We start from the raw sequence: 22,756 nt of genomic DNA on the forward strand, positions 1-22,756 counted from the left end.
CTCCCAGCAACTCCATTTTATAGATAAGACAACTGAAGCTCGGGAAACGCATGGCAAATGTGTGTAAATAACGAGGATCCACGATGGATTAGGATGGCTAACAGAGGTGTAGGAATTCAGATGTAAGAAAGACTGACATTTGAACTACCCATTCAAAGAGATGGTTAGGAATTTTACAGTCAAAAGTGAGGAGCAAGACATAAGAAAATGGATGGAGGTGGGAAGCATGGGCCATCTTTAAGGAAGAATAATGAACACTGTGTTAGATAAGGCACAGAACTGAGGAGAGGGAAAGGGAGATAACATCCATGCAGTGCCTATCAGGCAGTGGCCTGGTACGTGCTATGTGTTTTACATAATATATTATCTACTTGTCCAAACAACCCTATGATCAAAACCCTCGGCTTGGACAAAACCACCTTCAACAAAGTAAAATAACAAAATGAGAAAAATATGCGCAACTCATGTATAGAAAAAGACCAATTTCCATAAAATATAAAGAGCTCTTACAAAGAAAAAAGACAGACCAATAGCCCAAAAGGAAAAATCAGCAAAGGAATAGGAACAGCTCACAGAAAAAAAAAAATACACGTTTTCCTAAACACATGAAAATTGCTCAATCTTTCTCATTCTAAGAGATGTGCAAATGGAAACTGCTCTGAGATGGCATTCTGTAATCCATCAGATTAGCAAAAATCCAAAAGTGTAATAATAAACTAATTTGATGAGATCATAGATCATAGATCATAGAGAGTGCAAAACAGGCACTCTCGGGTGTTGTTGGTAAGGGTGTAAATTGATACAGCCCTTATGGACAGCAATTTGGCAAAGTCTACCCACAGCACAGTGCATCTATGCTTTGCCCCTCCAGTTACACCTCTGAGACTGTGCTGCAGATAAACCTGCTGTGGTGGGTGCTGCAGGTGCCCAGCCCAGGTCCCCAGTGGCTTCTTCTGAGTCCTGCTCTAGGCTGATGGCAGCCACGTGACAGGCTCCGCCCACTATCATGACCACTAAGCCAATGGCTGCTTGAACCAGAAGCTCAAAAGCCCCACCCCCTTGCCTCAAGGTGGGACCACTCTGCTCGCTCCACCCTTAATCAGGCCTTGGCTTGATTTCTCCAGAACCAATTCTCACTTGGCTCTTCCCACCTGCCCATTCTTTTCTTTTTTCTTTTCTTTTCTTTTCTTTTCTTTTTAAATTTAACTTTATTGTTGAAAGTATTACAGATATTCCCTGTTCTCCACCCATTGATCCCTTCTAGCCCACCCCCGGCCCTGCCCCAGGCCTTCACCACAGATTGTCTGTGTCCATGGGTTATGCATATATGCATATAAATTCTTTGGTTAATCTCTTCCCACCCACTCACCCATGCCTTCCCTCTGAGATTCGACAGACGGTTCCATGCTTCTATGTCTCTGGATCTAGTTTGTTCATCTGTTTATTTTGTTCATTAGATTCCACATATGAATGAGATTATGTGACACTTCCACCTATCCATTCTGCTTCCCTCCCTCCCTTAGCTCTCCCCCAATAAGTCACTAGAATCCATTTCCCAGCTGCACCTCCAGGGGAATCTGACCTAAGACACTTGCAAATGTCAAAAATGGTGGATGGGCGAGATTATTCATAACAGCGCTATTTTGTAATAACAATATTTTGTAAAGAATAGAAACAACTTAAGTGCCCTGCCCTAGGGGATTGGTCAAACAAACTAGGCTACCTCCACAGGACGGAGTCATCCGCCCTCAAAACAGAAAGAAGCAGCCCCTTTGCACCGTAGGGAAGGTCTCCAAGATGCACTGAAAAGTGAAAGAACAGCCCCCGATCTGGCCCTCTCACTGTGTTTGCACAGACAGTGAAACAACAGTCATCTTTTTACATTTTTAAATGGTTGAAAAAAAAATTAAAAGAAGAAGAAGGCTGTTTCATGACATGAGAAAGTGATATGAAAATCAAACTTAAGTTTCCATAAATAAAGTTAATTGGAACACAGCCGCACTCATTGTCAGAGGCTGCTTTTCCTCGGTGATGGCAGAGCTGAGGAATCGCAGAAACCATCTGCTGTTCAAAGCCTAAAATATTTACGAGCCGGCCTTTTATGGAGAAAAATCTGCTGACTCCCCGTGTGGGACATGTAAACTTTGGGGTAAAAATAGAGAAAATAAGGACACCTGTTGCATTTATTTGCATATTCATCAGGCAGCCTTGGAAGGATGCCCTGGGAAGTAGTCACAGTGGGAAGTGGGTGGATGGGGAATGAGCTAGTGTTACAGTGTAATGAATACTCTCTCTGTGCCAGCCTCTGTACCAGCCTCTATGCCAGCAATGCACATCGCATGCATCATCTCATGGGGGCCTCTCCATACCCCTAAGATTTACTCATTATCCCCATTTTACAGTCAAGAAAACAGGGGAAGGATTTTCTATGCCTTGCTGAAGGTTGCAGAACTCCCAGGTACAGAGTGAGGTGACCAAACCAGGTTAAGTTCATCTTTAAGCCACCCCAGCACTTGTGATTTCTTCATCACTGGTTTACAGATGAGGACATTGAGAAGTTAAGAAGACTAAGTCTGGTGCGTATGGGGGAGGGCCTGAAATGAGGGGGAGGGGTGCCTGGGCTGTACTGGATGCGGGTGGCGGGGGGGGGGGGGGGGGGGGGTGTGTCCCTGGAGACTTTGGAGCAGCCCAGCCTCTTTCACTCATTCAAGAAGCACCTACTGAGTGCCTTCACATGCTAGGCACTGAGGTCCAGGGATGGCAAAGACCCTCTTACTCTGTCTGCTCCAATGGAGGCTTGGCAAAGGGACCGCATCCAGGCAAAGGTGTGGGGGCACAGTGGAAGCCACACATTAGCCGTGAGATATTCGTGGTCGTTAAGAAGGTCTAGGACATGATAGGATGGGCCTTTTAAAATGATCATTACTCTGGTGAAAGATTACCTGGTGGTGGATGGATCAGATTAGGGAGGACTGAAGACTCTGGTCTAGGCTACAAGGACCAAGGGTGGTACCCAGAGGAAAGCATAGATTCAAAGGATATTTAAGTCCTAGAGAATTCCCAGCTGTGGCTTAGACAAATGGGCAGATGCAGGGGGCGGGAGGGAGAAGGGAGAAAGGAGGGTCCAGGAGCCAAGATCCCAACGTAAGAGATCCAAGAAATGGCTCCATTTTGGACATGATACGTGTCGAGTGTCTCAAGATGGATCTGCAGATGGGAACACCCAGGAAGAATCACTCAGGAGAGAGATGGGGCTGGGTGGGGGAGGGCGGGAGAGTCAAGTGCAGAGGTGGTGGTTACCGCGTAAAGGAGGAGTGACATCACTCAGGGAAAGTGTGCAGAACAAACCACACTTCAGAGTTCCTTCCACTGTTGGACTGAGGCATTAACTCTGTGAACACGTCCCAATTTCAAGGGAGAAACGTGTCAATGAACGGACTGGTCTCAGTTCTGAGTTACGTTCCCATTCATCCGTCTCTAACCTTTGGTACTTGCTACCACTTGCCTGCTAGCACGCGATAAAACACATGAACAAGCCGTAAGTGAATATTAGCGGAAAACGTGGCAACAGCCCGCCGCACTTCACTTGACAGCTTATTCTACTCGGGTATGCCCTCAGCCAGGTCTTTTCTTTTGCACAAACAGACGAGCGTCATAGTTTCTGCTAATAAAACGGTTCCCAGCTCTGATCGTGGAATTAATTACATTGATCGTTTATGGCATTTCTTATGACTTCCAGGTGCTCTGACACCTAAACACTGAGAAATATAGGAGTAGAGAGAGTAAAGAAGAGGGGGGCGGGAGTCCTGGGAGCCCCCAGGCTAAAGGGGCAGGCAGAGCAGGCGGCTGTGAAGGTGCTGAGAGGGAGCAGGCAGAGAGGAAGGAGGGGAACAGGAAGAGAGCTGTTCCCAGGATTCCATCTCTGCTTCTGGCTGAAGGGGCAGAGCTCTCCTTCCCGGGACTGCTGGCAAACACGCCCTGGTGCCTCCCCGGTAGCACAGTCTCCCCTGAGAGTCTGGGCACTGGCAAGAGAAGGGGGAGCCCTCACTTCTGTCCTCCTGGCTGGCCAGGCAGGCCTCAGGCCCAGGCCACGGTCCGTGCCAAACCCCCAGGCACCCACAAGGGTGTAGCCACACATCCTGCCCCAGCCCCTGCCACAGCCCTGCCCTGTCCCAGCAGGGAACAGGTGGGCACCCAGGCCTGGTGGGGGAGGGGGAGGAGGAGGGGACACTGTGACCTTGGCACAGAGCCAGGAGCCTGCTGGTTCTGTGCGAGGCAGAGCTTGAGGGCTGAGCAGGTGAGACCCAGCCGCAGCCATCGCTCTCCAGCCTCCGGGTATCACAGGTACCAGCTTGGTGGGTTCCCTGTGGGGAGGGGAGGACTTGAACCCTGCCCCACTTGTCCTAGACAACAATAATGGACATTTACTGAGCACTCATTCTGTGCTGTGTGTTACATGTTATATGCCTTATGTCAGTGGTCGGCAAACTCATTAGTCAACAGAGCCTAATATCAACAGTACAACGATTGAAATTTCTTTTGAGAGCCAAATTTTTTAAACTTAAACTTCTTCTAACGCCACTTCTTCAAAACAGACTCACCCAGGCCGTGGTATTTTGTGGAAGAGCCACACTCAAGGGGCCAAAGAGCCGCATGTGGCTCGTGAGCCGCAGTTTGCCGACCACGGCCTTATGTTAATCTAATCTTCACGATCACCTTAGGGGCTTGGGACTGTTATTAAAAGAAAACTGAGGCACAGAGTGGTTAAGGAACTTGTCCAAGGTCATGTACCTAGATCTGTACTGTCCAGTGGAACTTTCTGTGTTGATGAAATGCTCACTAGTCTGTGGTATCCAATCTGCTAACCACTAGCTGCTTGTGACTTAAAAAGGAGTTCAAATTTATATATACTAGAGGCCTGGTGCACGAAATTCATGTACTGGGAGGGGGCGTCCCTCAGCCTAGCCTGCACCCTCTCGCAGTCTGGGATCCCTCTCGCAGTCCGGGGCTCTCACAATCCGGGACCCCTCGCCCCTTACTGGCAGCCTGCAGCAGAGGCGGGAGAGGCTCCTGCCACCACCGCTGTGCTTGCCAGCCGTGAGCCCGGCTTCTGGCTGAGCGGTGCTCCCCCTGTGGGAGCACACTGACCACCAGAGGGCAGCTCCTGCATTGAGCGCCTGCCCCCCTGGTGGTCAGTGCGAGTCATAACAATTGGTCGTTCCGTTGTTCGGTCGATTTGCATATTGGGGTTTTATTATATAGGATTGTTTTATTGATTTCAGAGAGGAAGGGAGAGGGAGAAAGAGGTAGAAACATCAATGATGAGAGAGAATCATTGATCGGCTGCCTCCTGCAGGCCCCACACTGGGGATCAAGCCTGCAACCAGGGCATGTGCCCGGACAAGGAATCGAACCATGACCTCCTGGTTCATAGGTTGACGCTCAACCACTGAGCCACACTGGCTGGGCCGCTTGTGACTTTTGGGTCCTTGGAAGTGCAGTTTGTGTGACTGAGCAACTGAGTTTTACATTAAATTAAATTTAAATAGCCCCATGTGGCCGGGGGCCACCGAACTGGACAGCACAGCAGAGAAAATGGAGGAGTTGGGATTTGAACCCCGGAAGTCTACCTCGGCCTATAACTATTGGGCTAGAAGGCTCCCCTGACTGCCCTCACTGCATGCTTGGTGCCTGGAAAGCTTCACTCATACCCAGGCGCTTGGGTTCCCTGCCTTCCCACTCCGGGGGAACCAGCACCCTCCCAGCCTTGCTGTCCGGCCCCCAAACTGCACTATCTGCCAGCAGATGCCAGCGGGGCCATGGCAGAAAAGAGACTGGGTTCCCGAGGACAGGCCCAGCGCCATGTCACAGGGAGCAGGGTTCAGCCCAGTGTGAGGAAAGTCTTCTAAAGAGCCAGAGCTGACCAGCGACAGCGTGGCCCCGGAGAGGCAGGAGCACCAGGCCCTGGAATCGTGGGCCTGTGTCCCTGTGTGCCCCAGAGGAAGCCACAGACAGTCCTGCTTGGGGCAGGGCTGCAGACTGACAACTTCTGAGAGACCGGTGGGGTGGATGCTCAGTGGGCAGTGCCCGGGGGACCCACCCCGCCTGCTGCCTGACACGCTGATGCAACAGCATCAACACCAGCACCATCACTCCCTGGCACCCTCCTGGAAGGGCCGGAGCCAGCCTCCCCCAAGTGTCTCCAGACCTCCCCGGCACTGATCTCTCTGTGTCCACTCCTCCAACCCCCCTGGTCTCACTAGTCAGCCAAGGCCCCACCCCGCCCGGCCGTCTGTGAGTCACATCCCCCTGCTCTGAGATCCAGCTCTTCCTGCAGCCACACCCAGGTCTGAGGAGTCTGAGCTCCTGCACACAGGTCCCAGGGGATGCTCCAGGCAGGTGGGGAGGGGTGGAACCCTGGGGGAGTGTCTCCTGCCTGGACCACATCCTGCTGTTCAGGGGGGAACACAGCATCCCTGTTTCCTTGCAGTAAATAAGGCAGAGGTGGGCAGGAACTGTGCACATCTGGGGGACTCCCTGGGGGGCACTGAGGCCTGGCCTGGGGCCTGATCCCCGCCTCAGAGCAGTCCTGAAGCAGGGGTGCCTCAGTCTTCCAAGGGTCCAGAAGCCCCTCTGAGCCTCATCACCAAGTGAGTTACAAAGAGGCACACGATAAATGGCGATGACTCCCCACCCCAATCAAACAAAGTGGTGGGAGGGCTGAAGCCATTGAACGGAATGAAAACACAAGTCAGGGCCCATGGACACATGACAAGGGTCCCAGGAGATCAGAGGAGGAGGAGGAAGGAGAGGAGAGGCCTTTAGGCTGAGGGGATAGAGCTAGGATCACGTCCCAAAGCCAGGGAGAGCTTGGTATATGGGCATCTCACTACCACCAAACTAGCATGAGATACCCACCTCCTGAACCCTTGAGTTTCCAGCTCATGGCCTTTGGTACCCCTCTACCTCTATAATATGCCCCCCACACACACATGCGTCCCCCTCCCCGCCCCCTCCACACACACAGAGCTGAACAGGCCTGCACGATTGGACAAAAAACACAGGCCTGTGACTTCAGATGAGTTTAGCACCCTCATCTGGACAAGCCCATGTAGACAAAGGCAGCGAGGGGCCTGGGTCAAGGATACGCTCTCAGGGGCTGGCATGCTCTTTCAGGAGCTGAAGCTCAGGCTCCAGCATCACAAACAAAAGGCGATTTCTACGAGAACTGGGACTCAACCTGAGAAGCCTTCACTTGGTAACATAGCAGCTCAACGCGACCAACTAAGCATATGCCAGACATCAGCAACAGGCCTTTTCATTTTGTATTTTTGTTAAGTCCTTCACATTGGATGCCTCGCTTGATGAAAGCAGCAACTCTCTGCTATAGGAACTATCACCCCCCACTTTTCAGAAGAGAAAACTAAAGCACAAAGAGGCTGTTACCCTGCCCGGGGTCCCCACCAGCAGGGAGGTGCGTGTCGCAGGGCCCGAGCTCCGTCTGCCTTCAGGGATGACATCCCCCAGCCTAAGGCTCACCCTTGGCCATGACAGGAAACCTCGCCAGGGCCAGAAATAACCTTCAAGTGTTCTGGGCAAACTCAGAGTTCCTATTTACCACTGCTGCTTTTTGATGGAAGCAAAAGGCTCAGATAACCCCAAAGTCTAGGGACAAATAAGAGTGGGTGCACTCACGGCACATCTAAAAGGTGTCAGGTGTATTTATGTATTTTAGTAAATCCTCCTGACCATTCTAGAAGGTCGTGATGTCATCCCCTCTTGCAGATGAGGAGACGGAGGCTTGTGAGGTTAAACCACTTACTCTAGGCAGCGTAGCTGGTAAGTGGTAGAGCTGAGCACCAAAGCCAGACTTGTCTAACTGTAAGACATAAATGATTTCACAATTCCTCCCTCACACACTACTGCCTGCTGTAGGGGCTCTGACCTTGACCCAAGGACCTCAAAGACAGAACCAAATGTGGAATCCATTTGTTTCCCAAGAGTGTGGCTTGGCTGAGGTCTCAGAAAGACACCCCCGCTTCCTCTGAGGACCAGATTCCCTCGAGAGGCCTCTGATGCAACCTCCACCGTCCGTTGGGTGCACCTGTGGGTGGACATGCTAGTCAGCAGTGAGGGCTGAGGCTGGGAGGAAAATGCAGTGTAGGTGACCAGCGGGGAGGAGAGAGGTGGTAGCTCCAGAGGTTTTGATTTGCAGTCTTCGTTTTGCAAGGAATGGGGATTTTTCTTTTCTAAGCACTGGACTTCCTTGAATTTTAGACGTTTCACAAATATTTTTTTAGGAGAAAAAAGAAGAAAAAAAAACTACCACAAAATGCCTGTCACAGCTACTCACTTCCACAGTGAATCACGGACACAAAACCACAGCAATGTGGCTAACAAAAGAACTATGTGTTTTCACATCTTGTTATTGGAAATCATTTAGCAATAGTCACTATGTCATCTGCAGACAGACGGACAGGGGTGCATACACACCCCTCTGGGCCCTAAGCAGCCAATCTTACAACCATGGTCATCAGATGACTTTGCATTTAACCATTTTCCTTTTCTGGGAAATTATCTTGCAAGACTTAAGCCTTCCTCCTTAGTCCCCCACCAGGGGTGGGGTGTGTATGTGCGTGCGCATGCGTGCACACAGGTGAGCTGGTGATTGGGGGAGAATAAGGAGGAATGCTGACATGTTGACTCAGCTCGACAAGTGGAAACAAGTATACATTTCAGAGTCCCTTACTGTTATCATAATACAACCCTGCCTCCGTATTCATGGGAGATTGGTTAGAGGACCCCTCCTCACACGTACCAAAATCCATGGATGCACAGGTCCCTTGTAGAATATTGTGTCGTATTTGCACATAATCTACACCTATTCTCCCATATACTTTAAAGTCATCTCTAGATTACTTATACCTACTACAATGTAAATGCTATGTAAATGGTTGTTATACTGTATTGTTTAGGGAATGATGACAAAAAGAAGAAGAAAAAAAGTCCGTACATGTTCAGTACTGCCTCTTAGGCCTGTCATCAACAACGTAAAATTATTTTTTCTGAGTATTTTCTATTCGTGGTTGGTTGCATCTGCGGGTTCAGAGGGCTGACTGTACCACTTTGGTACCACTTTATTTCGGTAAAGTAATTTTCACCCAGGAAACGTACAGTTCCTTTTCTGATGGTGGCAAATTAGTTAAGTGGTGGCAGAGTGAAACATAGCGTAACTGGAAAAACTACTGGAAACATGCATCCGAGACTTCCTCTACATTGTGAACAAGGGTGAAACCTGATATATATTTGAAAACCTTGAGCTTAAAAGGAAAATTCACAGGACCTGAAAAAAATCCATTGTGATTTTTGAGCCATGACCTCTCAGCACAGCTTTTCACCCACACCCCACCTCTCTCTCTCTCTCTCTCTCTCTCTCTCTCTCTCTCTCTCTCTCTCTCTTTCTCTCCCATACAACCCTCCAACCTCCACCACCACCACCACCACCCCAGAGGTGGCATTACTGAGCAGCCACGGTCTGCACAAAGCCCCCGGATGGGACAGACATTCCCTGAGGCATCTGAGAATGAGTATTAACTGTCTTTCCATTCCCTCCTTGCTTCATCTCTCCCTAACTCTTTCTTTTCAAACAAAAATCCTAGAGGATTAGGTCAGTCGAATGCTATGAGTACAGCCACAAGCTTGAAATGTTTGTTGTTACTATTTTTTTTCAAGCTGGATGCTGGAAATTGCATACATTAATGTTTTAATGACCCAGCAAGCTCCCCACACATGGCCGTGGGGAATGCTGCTCCAGGCGCGGGCCAACATTCCATAGTTTCCTGAAAAAGACCCAGGATGCCATGCCGGCCCCAGTCCTCTGCAGCCCCCTCCCCAGGCTTGCAGGTCTGCACCTGTCTCGGCTCACTTCGCTAGGAGCTGCTTAGCAAAAGGACTGCACGCATGGGTTCCAGAGTCTTGAGCAGAGCCGGGCGGCAGTCACCCTGTCTCAGGTTCCTCATTGTGGAGTGGGGCAGTAGGAGTCTCCTCCTCACCAGGTCATTGTGGGGGTCTGGCCAATGTGCTGGAGATCTCCTACCTGCCCCGGCCCACGTGGGACCCAGCAAGGAGCAGAGCAATGGATCCCCCGGCTCTCTCCTGAGGGGCCACTGCGGGCGGGCGGAGGCTGTGTTCCTCTACCACAGGCCACAGCCCTGTCGTGGCCCAATGGCTGGAGCCACTCTGGCTGTCAGTAGCCCCTGCTCCCTGTCCCCTTTAGACCCGGAGGGTTAAGCAAGGGCTTCCCTACACAGCTACCCCTGGGTACCCCATCCTTTGTTGTTTCCCCTAATCCTGTCTGTGCCCTTGCAGATAGGCCCTTTATCAAACTGTCCCCACTGAGGGTGTCATCTCTTTCCTGCTGGGACTCCTGATAGAAAGGGTATCAGCTATCAAGTATTGAGCACTTAGCTATGTGGCTTAGCACTTTATCCACTTTAGGTATTTTCTTTTACTCTGACTGCAACCCTGTGTTTTATTTTATTCTGTCCAGTATTCGCATCATCAATGTATACTTAGACTCAGGGAGGTGAAGAAACTCAGACATAGGGTGCCCTTCCAAAATGTATATACACATTTTGGATTATTATAAAGGCAGTGTTTATTAAAATGCACTTCATTTTCAAAATGGAGCTATGAGCTGCTACAGTGTGTATACATATTTTGGGGGACACCCTGGTGTATCAAACAGCTAAGCAGCGACAGAATCAGATGAAACTGAGGTCTGACTCATGACCCATGCTCTTAACCACGATGCTGTATTATTCCCAACATTAAATTAGGTGGAGCCTGTAAAGTGCTTCGCATAGTAGGCCAGCTGACTCAATAATGCTCATACATGATAGGTTAAAATAACAACCCTACCATGCTGGAAAAACCCACAGTCCTCCGTTCTACTGTGACATAACCCTAACCCAGCCCTAACCACAACCCTCAGGTTATAACCTCATTCTAACACCACACCAAAGTTACCCTAACCACCACCCTGTTGTGAAATAGAATGTCACCTCAACCATAACCTCAGTCCCACGCAGTCCTGGCCCAAACATTCACCACTGTCGCCACAGTTCTAGGCGCCCCATTAGGCTGAGGCTAGGTCAGGGCTGTGGTGAGCACCGGGAGGCTCCCTGCCCCTCTGGTCCTGGTGCCTGCCCCCATCCCAGCGGCAGGTGGAGCCCCACACCCCACTCCATGTATATGCTGTACTTGGGCTCAACATAATTGGCCACAAGACATTTGTGTAACATCCATTTCCCGGATGTCACTGAGCTGGTGACTCTGGTGTGGGGAGGAGAGGAAAAGAGAGGAGAGAGGAGGGCAGAGCATCGAGTACAGTGCCTGAAACTCAGAGCAGAGTGCAGCGAGCCCTGTGGATGGTGATGAGGAGGAAGGGGAAGTAGGAGAGGAGGAGGCTTGAAGCTTTCTCCATCACTTGGCTGCAGCCGTGGGCAGATAGGAGGCCAACAGCTCCTACGTCAGAGACTGTAGAGGGCTGGGGCCAGGGCTGGGCTGGGAGGAAGCCCCCCTCTGGCACCTCACCGAGGGAAGCATCCTGATAATCCTCAGCTCTGGGAGAGTCCTGAAAAAGGGGGTCTGCAGTCTTCATCAGAGATTTGGGGGCTGCCCCGGGCCATCTAGGCCAGATGTCCATGTTCAAGCTTAGAGAGGGAAGAAGGCAAGTATGCAGGAAGCAGATACTACCTCCGTTGAATCTGCCCACTTGCTTTGTGGGGGGAACAAGAAGGCCCGGGCCCCCTTCTCCCCTGAGCACCCAGAAGCCTGAGCCTGGCATCTTCTCCAGCCCGGAGGTGAGTGCCCTGGGCAGAGCATGGCAGAAGGAGGAGGCTCCCAGGCTCTGCTGCACAGAGAGGCACCTGGGCCCCACTTTCCTCGTGACCTAAGGGCCAGATTGCATGCCCAGCTGCTTCTGCCCAGAGCCCATGTCTTCTTGCTATTCACACAGGTACCTTACGGCCAGCTATGCCCTGCCCGGGCCCTGAGCGCATGGGTCTCAGGTATTTGTGTGTGTGTTGGGGGGGGGGGGGCGGTGGGAGGGGTTGGAGAGGCGCACATTAACACTCTATACAGTCCCAGAGGCCACCTTCCCTTTAGAGAAACCTAGAAGGGGCCTCCGCAGCTGAACCCAGCCGGAGAGGACGGCCTGGGAACAACGTGCTTTGTGGGGGACATGGGGGACCTTCCCTTTGGGAAGAAGCCGGGTCCAGGGTCCTCCAGCAGACAGCCTGTTACAGAGATTATGAAGTGGTAGTTGCCTCCTGCTATCGTGTCCAGTGACTAAAAGGTCCAGCACAGAACAGCCTGCCTTCCCCTCTCCCCGCGGGAATGGGGTGCTTCGGACGCACCCAGTTCCTCCCAGAGATGAGCACAGTGGGCAGGGATTGAGCGCCAAGGGACCCTGCACAAACCCTCACGGGGCCCGTCTCCACTCCCAGAGCGCTCTGCAAGCCCAGGGTGCCTGCCCATCCCGTGGGCAGTGAAGGAAGTTCTCACTGAGGCACAGGTCCCTCTGCTCTTTCCAAAGCAGCAGCAGGGCTTCCGTGACCTCAGACCTGGGGCAGCAGCGCCCTGTCCGTTTGTTCTGGCTGGAGGCCCTGCATGAGCATCTCCCTCTGACTACTCCCTTCTGAGCCCCCCTCTGCCAAACCCACAGCCCCGGAGAAGGGGCTCATGGGACTCTTCTAAGGCCCAGAGATGCCACAGCCCCACCCCAGACTCCCGGCACTCCAAAGGGTCTGCCAAGCCCTGCTCTGGCTGCCCTGCAGTCACTCTTAGGAGAAAAGTATGACCCCCGAGGCCAACGGGCACAGGGTGGGCGGGCACCCACCGGTTGGGGGCATTGGGAGAGCCCCTTCCTGATCAACGGCGTGCTAGGGGGTGGGCCAAGTGCAAGCTCAGAAGGGAATGGACCCGAGACCGCCGTCTCTGCTCCAGGCAGCAGCTGGGGATGCACTGAGACAGGATGTTCATTCAGTAGCTACTTATTAAGTGCTTACTCTATGTCAGGCGCTGCTCTGGGAGCCTGGGATGTAGCTGAACAAAACAAAGATCCCTGCCCCCGAGGAGCTCATACTGTAGTTGGGGAAAAACAGACAAAAAAACATAATTAGTACATCATGTCATGTTAGAAAGTGGAAAATAAAGAGAGCCAAACGGGGACTCTCGAGTCAGAGGTTTACAATATTAAATAACAGGAACATGGGGGACAACTCCCTCCGGGAAGGGGCCAGGTCAAGGGTCACCACGTACAACCGCACGGGCTGGGCCCTGCACAACTGTGGGGGACCTGTCCCAGAGACTATGGCCAAGGCACAGCTCCTGGTGTCTACAGCGGCTACGGTTAGCCCTGAGGTTAAAACCTTAAAAGAGGGCCAGGCAGGGCCCCGGTGAGAAGTTTCTCCTGAGAGCAACCACTCGTGTATAGGAGGTCTAGGCAGATGCCTCAGCCCACTGTCAGGCCTGCTGAAGAATTACAATAATTCACAGACTTTTCACCCACACCGTGTTAGTGCATCCTCACGACCTCCCAGTGAGCAAAGAATTATTCTTCGCATTTTACAGACAGAGACATTAAGATTTAGGGCAGTGGTCAGCAAATGGCGGCTCGCGAGCCACATGCGGCTCTTTGGCCCCTTGAGTTTTTAGCAAAGGCCAGCTTAGGAGTACCCTAATTAAGTTAATAACAATGTACCTACCTATATAGTTTAAGTTTTAAAAAAATTGGCTCTTAAAAGAAATTTCAATCGTCTTACTGTTGATATTTGGCTCTGTTGACTAATGATTTGCCGACCACTGGTTTAGGGACTGAAGTCCACATGGTCACTGTGCTAGTTAGTAGCCCAGCCGGAGGCAAGATTGGGTCCCCTAATTCTAAGTCTTTTCAAAGTGTAGTCAAGGTCCTAAGGATTGGGAAATTCCAGAAAAACTCCAGGGGGCAAGCTTGGGGCTCAGAGTTATAAAAACAATCAGAATAAAATAAAATAAAATAAAAGCAATCAGAAAAAAGACAAAAAAAAAAAAAAAGACAAGAAAAAGAAGGAAAGCAATCAACTCCAGAGTCCCAAGTCCAAAAGCTTGACTCAGTCCGGATTACAGGGTTGAGTCAACGCTGCAGGGAGGCACCACGCAGTGGCCCCAGGAATGTGTGACACAGCACCGAAGATGCGGCTGCTTAACCCATCGCAGCCTTGCCAGGGAGGACTCGAGGCCAGACTGTCAGGGACAGCCAAGGTCTGCCCTGGTGAAAGGCATCTCATGTCCTTGTTGCGACCTTGGAAGCGGTAAAGGGGGAATAACACGTTTCCCATGGGGGACATTGAATAGCCAAACTGGAGGCCACCAGCTGAGGTCATTAACTCTTTGTCCCTTCTGTGCCCAGCTGCCCTCTCCCCAGGAACCTAGTTTCTGATTCTGGGTCATCAATCTCCTAGGAATATCCCTTGCCATTCTGTGGGGATGGGGTGCCTGGGTCCCCCTGGTAGAGCCTCCAGGTGTCACTGAGATGGAAAGACCGGAGGGGAGGAAGCAAGCCATGTGTGTTGGGGGAAGTGCTCGGCATGGGTTGAATTGTGTCTGCCAAAAAGATATGTTGAAGTCCTAGCCCCCAACCTGTTAATGTGACCTTATTTGGAAATAGGGTGTTAGCAGATGTAATTAGTTAGGTTTAGAGGTGGTTATACTGCATTAGGGTAGATCCTAAATCCAATGACTGGTGCCCTTATAAGGACATCACACACACACACAGGACCCTGTGACAACAGAAGCAGAAATTAGGGTGATGCAGCAAAGCTAAGGAACACCAAGGATCGCCGGGAGCCAACAGATGCTAGGAGAGAGGCATGGAACCGATTCTCCCTCTGAGCTTCCACCAACACCTTGATTTCGGACTTCTGGCCTCCTGAACTGTGAGAGAATACGTTCCTGGTGTTGTAAGCCACTCAGTCTGTGGTAATTTGTTATGACAGACCTAGGACACTAACAGCGTTCCAGGGGGACACAGCAAGTGCAAAGGCCCTGAGGTGAAAGCATGTCTGGCACATCTGGGGAAAAGCCAGTCGGCTGGTGTGGCAGAAACAGGGTGAGTGAGGAGAGCAAGTGGTGAGAACTGACGTCAGATCATGTAGGGCCACCCTTGTGGCAAGCCCTTGACAGAGGGTCCGAGCTGGAATGTGCTGCAGTGGGTGGATGTGCCTGGCCCCCATGATCTTTGTCCCCTGGTGTTATACCTTTGAACATGTTGCACGAAATGGCAAAAGGAAATTAAGATTGCAGATGGAATTTGGGTTTCTAATCAACTGACCTTAAAATAGGCAGATTAAATTGGGTTATTCACGTAGGCCCAATGTAATCACATAGGCCCTTAAAGTAGAGAAAACAAGAGTCCGTGAGAGAGATTCAGCCAAAGAGGAAGCAGAGGGGATTCAAAATATAAAGAGTTAGTCTGCCATTGCTTAGCTTTGAAGATAGGAAGGTGGCCACAAGTCAAGGAATGTGGGCAGCTTCCCAAAGGAACAGGGACCTCAGTCCTACAACTGCAAGGAACTGAATTCTGCTAACAACCTGAATGAACAGGAATCAGATTCTCCCCTACAGCCTCTGTGACACCTTAACTTTAGCCTGATCAGACCAGTATCAGATGTTTGAACTATAGAACTGTGGCAAATTGTTATCTCAGCCACAGAAAATTAATCCAGGGGATATAAAGAGAAGAGCTGGCTTCTGGAGAAGCAGCCCACTGAGAGCCACCACCACGGGGTCCACAACATTCCAGACACCTCCCCGCCATCCCATTTGCTTTGCTCAGCACTGTCTTCCAGGCCCGTGTTGCCCAAGTACTGACTAAACAGGCTGAGATGTCCCCAGGGGTCAACCTCTAAGTCCTGGTTGACTTAGGTCAGGCTAAGGAGCAAACCCAGTGGAAGTCCTTCCCCTTCTGAGAAATGTCGTTAAACCTCACCTTGACCCCATCTGCCATCAAGCCGATGAGACTGGTCCTTATGGAACAACCAAGCTGGCACAAAGCCACCACTGGTGCTACTGCTGCATCTGCTAGTAGGTCTGCACACACATACACACGTGCATACACACGCACACACATGCATGGCCATATGTATGCACCCTGGCTTTCTATCTGTTCTTTGCCACAGTCTTCTATCCACTCAAGTCCCCAAGACAAAGAGAACCAGCCAGCTGATGGTTAACGGATATTGAACACGAACTCAAATCAGGCACCATATGATGTCATATAATCCTCTCTGCAATCCTATCAGGTAGAGACTAATGACTCAGAGCGGTCAGGATGCTTGCCTAATATCACACAGCTGATGAGTAGTAAGTAAATCCCAGGACTGGAACCCAGGATTGTCCAAAAGCCCAGGCTAGGACCCTCACTATTCCAGGTGAGGTATACGGACCAGCAGCAGCAGCATCACCTGAGACCTGACACTCACCCAGACCTGCTGAATCAGAAGCTGCATGTTAACAAGTTCCCAGGTGATTCACTTCCCTTTGCAGAGCTCAGAAGCACTGAGAAGCACTGTTTTCCCAGGTCTGCAGGTTTCAGGTTGTTGTAACCACGCCCTTCCCCAATCTCTTAAGGCCCTTCCTCAGCTGCCTGGCTCTTGCTCCCCAGGTGGGGAGGCCCTCTGCCCAGACTTGGGGAACAAGCCTGGACCCAGAGCTCAGGAGCAGTCAGCCCAGGCCACAGCTGGACAACATCTAGCCATGTCTGGCTCTCGTAGGGCGTGCTGCCTTCTGCCTCAGACTCTCCTGGCCCCTCCTTCTCATCTTCTTTCTGGGACACAAGTCTTTTGGCCTCCATCTAATTCCCTCTTAAAGAGGGCCTCTGGCTGTCACAATCCCTGCAGTGTCTCCCCCATCTTGGACATTTGTACCCCTCTCTTGCTCCTAGAATGCCCCTGAGTCATGTCACTCCTCTAGCTGGACACCGAGGGCCTGTCCAAGTTGCCACCAGGAGAGAGGCAAGCGGCTGCTTGGGAAACCTGGCTATGCTCACAGGAAATGTCTGACACCACAAGGCAAGCAGGATTTGGCCTCCCAAAGCAAAACACAGCTGGGCCGACAGCGGGCCACTCGGACTTTCCCAGATTTCATGGCACTGAGGTCCCAGAGCAGAGAGACTGCTGGCCTGGAGGCTGCAGCTCATTAAATACATCACAGTAGCCCCTGGCCAGGGAGCCTGTGAAGCTCAAAGAGGGTGGCCCTGCTGTGGGCCACAGACCTCACCCTGGGCCTTTGCCCCTCCCCAGCACCGCCTGCACATGTGAAACCTTTCCTGGGAGATCAGGGGCTCCCTAGCGCATCCTCCTTTCTTCCCAGCTTCCTCCTCTCCCCAGCATCAAGCCTCATTCATATATTCACTCAACTTCTGTTGATTGAGCACCTGCCGTGTTAGGTACCAGGGCCACGTTCATAAATGAGCGGGACACAGTGTCTTGCTCTCAGGAGCTCCTGGCCCGGTGAGCAAATAAACAGACCACCCCAAGGCAGAGTGAAAATGCTACACAGGGAGGCAGGGGCCCCCCTCCTCCTGCGCTCCGAGCCAGGCCCTCAGTTCCAGGCATGGGGTGAGGGTTCAATGCCAAGTCTTCAGTTTGGACCGAGTGATAGAGTACAAATGCAGACTGAGTGCTTTCTATGAGCTAGGACCGTGGGCGGAGCTGTGGGGAAATCCAGGGTGTGAGACGGAGTACCTGCCTTCCAGGGCGCAGGCCACAGTCTGATTGCAGACACAGGGCACAGACCCACAGAGATGCATGCCAAGTGTGTGCTGCAGGAAGGCGGGCAGCTGGGTAGAAGTGACTGGGAGGGGGAGGTTTGGAGAAAGCAGGAATGGGCCTTGAAGAATGCAAGGAGCAGGGTGGGCTGGCAAGATGGGGCAGGGGATGTCACAGCTCTGACTCAAGGGGGTGAGTGGAGAATGACCTGCCTAACAACCACCCTCCAACACTTGCATGCACGCACCGCACACACAGACACACACACACACACACACACACACACACACACACACAGAGAAGATCAGTGCAGCAGAGTCCTTTCAGCTGAGCTTCCCCCACACAAGCCAAAAGAAAGCTTGCTGGGGGAAGCTCAGCTGAAAGGACTCTTCTCCCACTCTGCCCCTGGTTGGCCCTGGAGCTGGTACCACTAGGGCTCCCTCAAGTGCCTTCCCGCCACCTGGGACCCTCAGCTGGGACTAATCAGAACAAGGTTCAGGCCCTGCCCACCTGCCCCTGTGTTGTCCACCTAACTCTGCCCCTCTCTCTGCCCAGCATCCCTGGGCCTGGGCCTAAGGGTTTGGCTCTTCTGGTTTTGACCTTGGAGCTCCCTAGGCTTGGACCTGAGTTCATCCTTCAGCCCTTTCTGCTCCTGGCTGCCTTTGGAAACCACGTGCTTGGTTGGTCGGGCCTTGGAACCCCACCTTACCAAGACCCTGGTCAGCCCGGCCCCTCTTCAGAGTTGCTAGACAATCTCAAGCTCCTTTCCTTTCTCTCCCGAGCTTTCCACTGGGGACCCAACCTCCCCATCAGCCTTCTCTCCCTGGTTCTCCTGGCCTCCAAAGGGCAAACCCCCTTTTTCCCCTTAGTTCAGCAAGACAAGGTTGCAACATTTCACAAAGACCTTAACTAAGTAGAAAACGAATGGAAAAATTAACCTGAGAAACCAAAAGGAAAACACAGCTCTCTAGAAATGGACCAGTTTACAAAGTTCAGATTTCCTGTCCTGAGCTAGAAGAAGTCTAGCCAGTTTAGCTGGCAAGCAGGCCAGGGAACCCTGCCCGTGAACACTCCCTTTGCCCACTTTTTCTTTTACTCCCTTCCCCCACATGCTCCTGCTTGGCCCCTCCAAGGAGAAAGGTTAGCGTTGGGTGGCGAGTCCTTCCTGCATCACCGAGACCACAGGTAGAGAAGGGGGAGGAGAAGGCGAGACATTTATAAAGAGTTTACTATGTGCCAGGCCCTGTGCTAAGCCCTTTCCTTGTGTTGACTAACCTAATCTTACAGCAACTCCATGATTACGGTTCTCATCGTTGTCTCCACCCCACTGAGGAGGAATCAGAGAGGTAACTTGCCCGAGGTCACCCACCTAGGAAGTGGCAATGCCAGGACTGGAAACAAGAGAGCCTGGTCCCAGGGACATGCTCTCCTCAGCTTTCTTCTACCTCCCACCTCCCCTGTCCACCTCAACCTGGCAAAGCCTATGCCAGCCCCAACCCCAACCCCTGCTCTCCTGCTCTCCACACCACTGGTGGGGGCAGGGAGAGGGGAAGGAAGGGCAGCTCTGAGATTGTCACCAAATGGTCCTAAGGAAGAAGCCCCTGAGGAGGGGACTTACCTGGCTGGTGGAAGCTGTGGTGTCAGTGGCCGTGCTCTGGCCGCTGCTGTGCTTTCTCTGGCTGCGCTGCTCCTGCGCAAGTTGTGTGAACCCTCGGCTGAGCGTCGGGGAGCTGGCCTCGAGTTCTGGGGGTCAAATTCCTCCTCAGGGATGACCTCCTCGCACCGGGCTCCGCGGAAGCCAGAGCGACACACACAGAGCTGGGGCCGGCTGCAGGAGCCCCTGTTCTGGCACGGCGGCTGGCACACAGCTAGGGAGACAGGGAGAGGGGTGAGGGCAGGGGCAGGGGGCCTGACACCCACTTGTCAGAAGGGCCCCTTGCCTTGTTGTGCTGCTTGGCCTCCTCCACTCAGACAGGAAGCCGTCTGCTGGCCTCCCAAGGCTCCCTGGCCCCATTTCTCTCTCCCCTCCACCCACAGGCCTCCGGGGGAGGTTTGCCTGTCATCTTTGGACAACCAAAGAGGGAATGACCAGAGGTGTGGAGGCGCTCACACCGCCACCTCCAGCAGAATCTCCTGACATTGTGCTCTGCTCTCAAGAGCCCACTTTTTGTTGTCTGTCTCTTTACCATGAAGGCAGAGTTCAGTTGTTTTGTTTTGTTCCCTCTGGTAGTTCAAGAACTCGAAATAGAGACTGTCACAGAGTAGACTCTCAATTAATACTGAATGAATGAATGAATGAATGATGAGTCTGTTTCATGGGAAAGGGCTCAACACTGGCCTGAAAGTTGGGGGTTTGAGTTGTTGGTCTTCCATGAGTCATGTGATCTTGACCTCACTGAATCTCAGTTTCTCATGAATCACATGAGGATGGGCTAAGGAGGCTGGGGGATACTGAGAGTCTTCAGCGTGACAGTCCCTCCTCTTCTTCCTCTTTTGAAATCATCTGCTCTGAAGCTCCCACCCTGCTTAGCAAGTGGCAGTACTCCTGACTGGGAGCTGGAAGGAGTCTATCTCCTAGGCCCTGGGTCCAGCCTGGGGATAAAGTGGGGCTGACCTGGACCCCTTCCTTCAAGCCAACACTGTGCAGCAGCCGCTGGCCACAGGGGTCATGACTTCTCTTCACTGCTCTTCATCACCTTGCAACATCAGAGTCACCTCCAGTGACCAGTAACCAAGGGAGAGTCACATATATAAGCACACACTGGAGTGCTGGGCCCTGCTCATCTCTCCCAGGACCTCCCCTGAAAACAGGTGGGAACCCAGGAGAGCACAGTCAGGCTCATGCTGGATCCTCCGTGTCTCCCAGTGTCTCCTCCGTCTGTCACTCATTCAGTCAACAAATATTTGCTGAGCCCCTACTGTGTGCTAGGCACTACAGACAACGTCTTTGCCCACATGGAGCTTGCAGTCGAGTGAGGACAACCAAGAAGAAACAAGAAAACAGTAGCATAATGTTGTTTCAGGCAGTATCCCGGGTGATGTAGTGGTCTGTGTCCAATCAGGCGCTTTAGAGGGAGTGGTCAGAGGAAGCTGTTCTGAAGAGTGAGATGTGACTGGTGCAAAAGAGGTGGACGGGCAAAAATATGGACAGACTCTTTCAGGCAGAGGGATAGGCAAGCGCAAAGCTCTGGAGGCTGCAAGGAACATGGAATGTTCTAGGGGTTGTTCGCGGCCCAGGGAGGCTGGGGTCTGGCGACAGAGTGGGAGGGTATTCAGTGAGGGAAGCAGAGGCAGATTTTGCAGCCCCCACCTAACTCTCTGCCAGGTCCCTGTCACTACCCCCCGCCCCTCCCTAGAGGCCAGCCCCACAGCCAAGCCAGGGCCAGCGAACACTGCGGAAGGAGGTATGTCCAGGCCAGGTCTCTGCCCGGTTTAGGGAGGGGGTAGAAAGGGAAGGCCTGAGTGGTTTTATGTGGACCACAAACGCTGTATCACTCCTAGTCCCTCAAAGCCACCCCTCTCTGCTGACCAAGACTCAAAGCCTGGTGTGGGCGAGAGGAGGTCATGCAGCAGTCCCCAGTCTAGGTGTTGCTTCCTCCTTTGAGTGGGTGGTCCCTGCCTTTAAGATGGCCTTTCGGAACCAATCTAGCTTCCTCCCTTCCCTTCCTGGGCTCTGAGGACAGCCCGTTCTTGACTTTAACATCTTCCGTTCTCTAAAACCCAAGGCTCCAAATTCCTGACTCACGGTGACTCGCTTACTTCTGGTTCTGCCTTACTTGCCAATACATTCTGCAGACAGTTAGCAAGCACCCTCTTGGTCATAGTGGGTGCTGGGGATGCAAAGACAATGAGACTGGTCCTGCGTGGAGGAAGCTCTGCCCGGCGTGGTGGGTTCTCATAACGACGGAAGCCCCTTGCCATGCAGGGAGTTAGGTCCTCAGGCAGAGCAGGGTTGGAACGCTTCGCTTGGTACAACGAACAGCTCATGGAAAATGGGTAGTTGGGGGCGGGGGGAGGGACTATAAACATGGCATTTAATATGTATATAACATTGTGGTAAATAAAAATCCTAAAAGGGTTCCAAACCAGCCGGTTTGTTGGCGGAAAAACCTCCTTGGGAAGATAACCTTTCTGGATCAGATCTTCTAAGAAAGATTTTCCAGCAAGTTTCAGGTTTGCAGAGGTGCTGAGCCAGCCCTCCCGGACTTCATTTGCATCTGCTCTTGAGTTGTTTTCATAAGTCTCAGCAAGAACTGACTTCCGCACTAAAGTAAACACTTTAGTTTGGGTCTGAGCTGAGCCTCTGCATTATGAGATTGGAGCATAAACTCCTCTCCTCTCTCTCCATTCCCCGCAAATCACCTCAAAATGGCCCCAAATGGTGGCTCCAAGTGCCTGTGAAAGGGTACATTCTTACGACAGTTTTTACTGGTCTACCATAAAATAAGGGAAATAAAAACAGTTTCCTGAGCTCTTTGTAATGCCTTTTCCCCCACTTAAAAATGTCTTTTATTTTGAAATTATATCATTTCTTCTCCTTCTTCCTCCTCCTCCTCTTCTTCTTCTTCTTCTTCTTCTTCTTCTTCTTCTTCTTCTTCTTCTTCTTCTTCTTCTTCTGTGAAAATGTTCTTTTTTTAATTAAAGATGGATGGAAAGTGGTAGTTTGTTTTTCTAACACCCTCCAAGTGGAAAACTGGCTACTGTACTTTGGGGCCGAAGATGTTTTTGGATATTTGACTGGTGCTTGAAATCCAAAAGTTAGGGACACTTTGGGAAGGAGGGGGCAATAGTGGTCACGTATCCTTCTGTTTAAAGGAAACTGAAGCAAAACATTCCTCTGTCAAGTGAGCACCTATTTCAAAACTGAAGGATCTGAAGGAAATCAGCCAACTCAGAATGGCCTACGGCAGCGGCTGCTGCTGAAAGCATGTAAGGGAACGCGGAGG

At 51.7% G+C, this 22,756-nt stretch overlaps 1 protein-coding gene across 1 annotated transcript in view; it reads right to left on the reverse strand.

The window, feature by feature from the left end:
• The window catches only part of LTBP2 (latent transforming growth factor beta binding protein 2), a 93,925-nt gene that overhangs the window by 53,859 nt on the left and 17,310 nt on the right, over window positions 1-22,756 (reverse strand). The window contains exon 3 of the mRNA XM_079768680.1: window positions 19,429-19,678. Coding sequence (XP_079624806.1) covers window positions 19,429-19,678 — 250 coding nt within the window. The remainder of the gene's footprint in view (window positions 1-19,428; window positions 19,679-22,756) is intronic.

Source organism: Cnephaeus nilssonii, assembly GCF_951640355.1.
Source record: "Cnephaeus nilssonii genome assembly, chromosome: 4".
In the NCBI taxonomy this organism is placed as follows: Eukaryota; Metazoa; Chordata; class Mammalia; order Chiroptera; family Vespertilionidae; genus Cnephaeus; species Cnephaeus nilssonii.